Below are 7,021 nucleotides of genomic sequence, written 5' to 3' on the forward strand. Positions count from 1 at the left end.
TTGCACATCATATAATTCTTAAAGGATATATTTGGCACACAGTAATAGAGTACAGCAGTACAAAACCCACAGATGTGCAATATGTCTGACTTCAGTTATTGCTGTTCACGAAGCAGTATCTCACAAACACTGTATATTTTGGTTTCTAGGCTTGTCAGCAGGCTGTATAAACATTTTAATATTGCACAAATGTAACATTTTTGTGCTTTAGTTTTTCTCATTTTTTTGGTGGTACACGCACTATAAATTCTATATATTAAAAAACCAACTTCCTTTTCCTGAGGAATTTAAAATCAGAGTATGTTACAAGTTTTGCGTATTGAAAAACTGTAGAAGCAGAGATTGCAAGTGCAGAAATACTTGCAGACTTCAGCAGAGAGGTGTGTTTGCAAGATCCTGTCTTCAGTTCTTTCTACTGTTTTCTAAATTTAAATCTTTGAGATGGAATCTTGCTTGTAGACTATTATCTTGAGGCAATTTCCTTGCCTTCCAGTGACAATGTTTTAGTTAAAGTGAATAAATCTATTTGTGGAGCGTGTGTTTGGAATTTAAAAGCCATTGCTCTGAATATCCTCCATTCTTACATTGTTCTGTTGGAAAGTTTTTTGGCCCCCTGCCTTGGGTCAGGGAGCTGAGATTTATCATAAGTTAGTCCTGGTGTGAAGGGTGTGTAATTTGTTGGAAAGCCGCCCAAATTTAGCTGATTCACAAATCTCAGGTTAAATGCATTCGGTAGATAATTATTAGCATCTCCATTCTGTACTGAACATCTGTAGCCCAGGGATGCAGAGTTTTCCTCTGCAACCAATCACCCCCTACGGTGAGGTGCACAAAAATGCCATGGCAAGAAATGTGATGAGGTGATGCTAGACAAGGAAGGGGAAGGACTGATGGGGAAGCAGAGGAGAAGGAAGAGCAGAATCAAGGATAGAACCAAGGGCAGAATGAGAGATGTTTGCAAGACTGACAGGAATAGAGAAGTAGAGATGGGAACATAGAAACTTGTCAGAGACTGGGAGAAGATAAGAAGAGGCAGAAAGGAGTGAAGCAAAACTAGGAATTGGAAATAGGAGCAATGGAGTGAAGGATTAGGTAGGATCAGGAGTTTAATACTAGATAATAGTGCTTCATAGTAGCAAAGTTCTTTATTTTCCTTTTGATAACAGTGAATCATTAGCAAACAACTAGCAAAGTTATTTCTCACGCTTCCATGTGCTCAAATGAAGAGGACGATAGGCTGCTGCTGTGCCGAGTATTGCGTACAAAGATAAAAGTAGAGAACAGGGGAGGGAAAAAACAGAAGTCAAGCTGGGGAGGAGAAGTCAGAAAGAGAACTGAGAAGAGGCATCTGGAAACAGGAGAGCATAGGAAAAGATTTGGTCTTACAGGAGTTAATAATAATGGTACAAACTGTAGTGTAAAGGGTCTTGATCTTTAGATCATCAGCTGGTAGCTCATGCTGATGTCATTCCACATGACAGAATTCATTCAGCTTTTTTGGTTTTTTTTTGGAAAGCCCTACAAACCCTTGTTTTCCCAGAGAGCTGGAGGATGAGGCTATAAAATCAGGGCCTGGTATCCTCTACTGCTTAAGTTTCTTTTCTGCACAGCAGTAGGACAGGGTCAGTCTTTCAGAAGACGTTTCGTACTCTTCAGGGTTACTGTAGTAGTAATTGCTAAGACCCGTATTGAAAAGAAGTGTAAGATATTAGTATTGCTGTGAGAAAAGTCAGTAATGGAGTCTTCCAGGGACTGGTGTTGGGAACTGTTTTTGTTCCGTGTTTTCTGAGGTGGGAATGCTGAAGGTCTACAGCGTGATGAAGGCGATGGAGGAGATGATTGCAGAACTCTTATTCAGGAAACCCCACAATATGAGACCTGTGAGATACTCATTGAAACTCGTAGGATCACTTCAAAATGGATAAAATTATTTTGCCCTATAAGGAAGTTCTGCCAATTCCCAGCCCGCCCACCCCCAGAAGGCATCAGCATGCTCAAAAAGAGATTAAGAAAATTCGTGGGCAGCATGTCCATAAATAGATACTAAAGGGAATGGATATACTTTCTGATATTCCTGATCCTGTGACTGTGGATGCTGGGGAGCATAAGGGGAAAGGACTGTAGTGTGGCCAGCCTCACACATCTTCTGCTGCCACTGTTGGTGATACAACACTGGGCTAGATGGATCGTGGTTTGTCTGACCCCATAGGTATCACTTATTTTAATAAAATTTAATAAAAAGTTCTTAAACCACATTTTGGCTTATTTAAACTGGCAAAATCCTGCTTTAAGAAATATTTCTCATGCTTCCAGTCATCTTAATATCTGATAGTATCATCTGGTATAGTCATCGGGTAACTGAGGAAAGCTGCTGTTCTTCCAGGCACTCAGTATGTGTCATGATTTTTTCCAATAGCACACAAGAAGTATCAAAATAGATTGAAGACTCCTATTTCAAGAAGCCTTCACTGTGAAAACTGTGAAAACAGTGGTATCCAATGTTCCTCCATGATCTGGATCCCAAATAAAGATTCCACATGTAGATTTTCCATCAGTCCCCATGATGCATGCAAAATCAGAGTATAAGCCATTGAATTTGTCACAGGCATTTTCAGGATAGATGATGAAATGAAACACAGTCTCTATTAGGAGAGGTGGATCGTTATCTTATTAATCTGGAGCAGGAATCTAAAAATGCTGGTCTAAATTAATTCTAGTAATTTGTATAACATTTCAGTTTCTTCCATCATTCAGCCTTTTGCCAGAGAGAAAAGGGGGATAGCTTCTGCTAGGCTAGTATTAAAGACTCTTGGGGGAACGTCAGATACTATATTTTAGTGCCGGTCCTGCTGGATCTTGTAAATCTAGCTAATTAGAAGAGTGAATTTCTTTAGCTAATCTTGTATTAGATCTTTGGAATATGGAATAAATCACAGGTGAGGCAAAACTTAACTAGTGACATCTAAAGACCTTTGTGCATAATAAGATCAATTCTGTGGTAGGTAGAGTAACATAACAATAATGTTGCTTCCCAAAAGCTTGTATAGATATCAAGCTTCCCTAGACATTCAGCCATCAATATGCATCTTTTTATGGAAGTAGAAGAGGGAGAGTAGGAGCAACAAGCATTTATCTGACAAGTATCTATGTGATTTCCCCTCAGGCAATTCAGCTGAGTCGAGATGGGCAGTATCTGCTTACAGGTGGAGACAACGGAGTTGTCATGGTATGGCAGATGTGGGACCTCAAGCAGCTTTTTGCTTACCCAGGGTGTGATGCCGGAATCCGATCCATGGCCCTGTCGTATGACCAAAGGTTAGAGCAAAGACTGGTCTTCACAAGAACTTCAGAGAATATATACTTACAATTAAATTGCATTTTTGTTTTTCTTCTGATTTTGATTTTCTGTGGATCACAGATCCTGGTGATTATATTGAGAATTCTGCGGTTGAGTAAGTTCCTTTCTAACATGTCATATTTAGGGCAGATAATCTTTTTCACGATTTCAGCTCTTGGGGGAATGAAGAAAGATTCAAGAAATCTTACTTTGGCAGACTTTCAAGACAGGTTGAGTTTTTGGCCTGTGCCAATGTACAGTGTGGGTCGCATAGAGGTGGAAGGTTAGATATGTGCTTTTCATGTTTCTTCTTTCTCTTACAGTACAAATCACATTCCGAATTCCAGACCTTTATGTTAAAAATACAACAGTTAGAATAGTTGCACATTAATTTTCCCTCCACACATCCATATTTTGCTAAAGTAAATATTAATTCTCATTTCCAGAAAAGTTTTTATCCACATAAAGCATGACCCTCCTTGAAGTTTCCTTCTACTGAAGGCAATCAGTTAATATTTCTACTGCATTTTTACATTACAGTTTCCAATGCAGCTGTACTTAAAAGTCCTTCTGTGGTTTTATCACAAAAGTATTGTTTGTTTGCAAGATGGATGTTTACCATTTAACTTTTACACTTTTAGCTTGCTGGTTGGAATTTTGTTTGCTTTGGTGGACTTGCTTGGTTGAGTTCCTGTGTACTTTTCAAGCAGATTTGACTCCTAAATCCCTTAGGTTTTACATTGTGCAGTAAAGGCTATTGCTGAGACTTTCAGCCTTCCGCTTACTGAAGTCCATACTGAATGTTTTATCGTTTTTACCTGAACTACATTTCTAAAACTTACATAAAATAAACTTTAAAATATCCAACAGCCCAATCTGTGGACTTTGATCTAACATTCAACATCTTCTTGTTAAGCATAATTAAGAGATGATAGGCATTTTGGAAGAAACAGTTTTCCATTAAAAAGTGCCTGCTGTTAAAAATACTTCAAAAGCTGGAGTTACAGCTGTTGAATTTTAGACCTCTGAAATGTATGAAATTTTGCATTTAGAGAATCTTTAAACTGTAATTAATGACATGTCAACATAATCTTCGCATGCCAATAAACTGAAATTTAATATGGACATCTATAAATTTGTCTGTGTGCTAAAGCTAGGAACCCATTTTTGGGTTTGAAGACACAGAAGCTCAGAAGAGATTTGCTCAGAGTATTTTACTGAGTAATTACTCAGTGATTGCAGGTAATTACTCAGAGTGATTTATTTGGTATGCATGAAGGTATGTGTGTGAATGACAGTGCGTAAAAAGATGTTTTAACCTAATACAAAACCAATCAAAATGCTGCCTTTGAAAAGAAATAGTGTGATACTATCAAAATGCAATGTTTTGATGATCTTGTATTTAGCCTTTTTTTGATGGAAAAATTGCAGCTTTTTACTCTCAATATTTTTTTTTTTTTAATTCTGAAGCTTTTTTCTTAAAATGCCAGAATTTTGTATGTCCTCATACTTTTCATAAGACTTTAATATGGGACAGTAGAAAAGACGATATAGAAACTTTTGTAATTGTGTGCTATGTCAGGGTCATGGCTTTTCAAACAGATCTAAATGGTCTCTAGTAGTAGGCCAAGGATAAGGAATTTAGAAAGAAAGAGTGCCTCAGTGGGAAAGCACAATGATTGCTTTCAGGAACTTCCAAAACAATCAAAGCTGTCACATTGCTTTCAAACCCAAACACTAACATTTCCAACTGACGCCCTGTACCCACATCCAATTCCTTCATGTAGATCATGTGCTTAAATGGGGGAGGCAAATCTGAAACAAACACTTCTCCTAGCCTTCCTTCACTTTGTGGCTTCACCAGGGCTTCATCCCGCTCCAGTAACCCCCAAAACCCAACCAAGTAAGCCAAGAAATAATCCCAGGAAATCTGAAGTGGCCTTGCAGGACAGTGATGCTGGTAAACAATGCTGTTGTCTAACTCTCCATCGTAGCTTCAGGCTGACCATACAAACTGTTACCTGGTGTTTTGTGTGTTTTGTGATCCATAAATCTGTCAGAGGTGCTGCAGATGACAGTTTTACTCAAACCCAGCTTGCTGGAGTCCTTGGAAGCTCAAGATGGGAGCCCCTAAAGTCTGGTTTTTCTGGTATGTGGAGCACTTCCAGCTCCAACTGCCTTGGGTGGAAGTTGGTTGCTGCCTCGGGTTCTTGTGCCTGTATTGATGTAACTTTTCAGTGTGTTGACTGAACATGAGGTGGTTCACTAACGAATACGGTCTTGTGCTTTCCTTAGGTGTATCATGACTGGCATGGCATCTGGGAGCATAGTGGTTTTCTACAATGATTTCAATCGTTGGCACCACGAGTATCAAACCAGATACTGATCTTCACAGAGACAAAGATCAGCACTGATGTGGGCATCTGTTGTCAGAAGGAACACAGCACGCCTCCCTTGGTGTCTTGCCACAGCGTTGTTCCTTATAAATAGCTATATTACATCTGAATGTAACTTAAATTTGCTGGAAGAAGCAACCTATTTTTTAAAGTTAATTGCTATTTTTGTAGACCTTGCTTGACTTTTTTGGGGGAAGGGCAAAGAAGCAGAAAAATGGCTGCTGGGTTCTGTAGTTAAAAGATCTATATTTTTAGTCATAATGAGAAGTCTATTTTGATCCCTGTATGTAAAAGAAACCTAAAGTAAAAATGGTTAAAACACACATTCTAGCTATACTGTGAAGAAACAGATTTTCCCTCTGCAGCTTTATCAATAACCTTGAGGAATATATGATTTTAACATAATGGAAATGAATGACGAAGTTTGGGGAATTTTAATCTGTGCTATCCGTACCACACTTTGTCTCGTACTTTTCCAAATGATTGTACTACATCAGCACTGAAGTTTTAGGGAATCAATAGTAATATTTAAATTATGGTTAATGTAATTTTAAACTTTGCAAATTGTTTCCATCAATGTTATTATTAAGCATGTTTCTAGGCCTAGACAATTAGTTCTTTTTTAGTTGTAAGTTTTGTGCAGTTAGGAGAGAGAAATCGGGAATGGAGTTTGTGTTACATCAAGTGTGAATCCTTCTAGTTTCTACCTGGCATCTCTTCAAAGCACACCAAAATGTGGATTGTTCCTCAAAATCAGAAAGGCTGTTGTGACAACTTTAAACTCAAATTAGAAGCCCACAGAGGCAGGTATGTTTTAGTGGGTGCAAGTACCAAAGCACACTTCTGCTGGTTGACTGTGAAAGCACTAACAAGGCAGGTGTTCGCTGGTGCACGGCCTCTGTACCGCAGCGGAAGCACTAGGCTTGCAGGCGGCTTCCTTTTTTTTTCCCCCAGAACTAGCCCCTGCAATACCATAGCACATGCCGTATTCCTTTTCTGTTTATAGCAACAATATCTTTTATATTTTGCTATGACCAAATCCAGTCAGATCCTGCCCAATCATATTAAATTACCTCTTTCTTTTAGGAAACAAAAAATAATTTATACTAAGGAACAATAAGTTATTTTGGTGTTGCACAAATCTACTTTTCTACGAGATTGATGTGCAGAACTCTGTGAAAATATTTGTGAAAAAGAACTGTTATTGTTTTGTAAGTCTGTATTGCATAAGGATCTTCTTTGTATGTTGTGATCTAAATGAGTTGAAATTTACATTCCCTATCCGTAT

General features: G+C 38.4%; 1 protein-coding gene across 3 annotated transcripts in view; it reads left to right on the forward strand.

Annotated features, from left to right (window-relative positions):
- The window catches only part of LRBA (LPS responsive beige-like anchor protein), a 421,265-nt gene extending 415,470 nt beyond the window's left edge, over positions 1 to 5,795 (forward strand). For all 3 annotated transcript variants that reach the window (XM_086464075.1, XM_086464077.1, XM_086464076.1), the window contains exons 55-56: positions 3,164 to 3,315; positions 5,633 to 5,795. In XM_086464075.1, the coding sequence (XP_086320201.1) occupies positions 3,164 to 3,315; positions 5,633 to 5,723 (243 nt within the window). In that variant the 3' untranslated portion in view covers positions 5,724 to 5,795. The remainder of the gene's footprint in view (positions 1 to 3,163; positions 3,316 to 5,632) is intronic.
- The last annotated feature ends 1,226 nt before the right edge of the window (positions 5,796 to 7,021 follow it).

The sequence above is a fragment of the Leptosomus discolor genome, chromosome 4, assembly GCF_034619465.1.
Source record: "Leptosomus discolor isolate bLepDis1 chromosome 4, bLepDis1.hap2, whole genome shotgun sequence".
Lineage (NCBI taxonomy): Eukaryota > Metazoa > Chordata > Aves > Leptosomiformes > Leptosomidae > Leptosomus > Leptosomus discolor.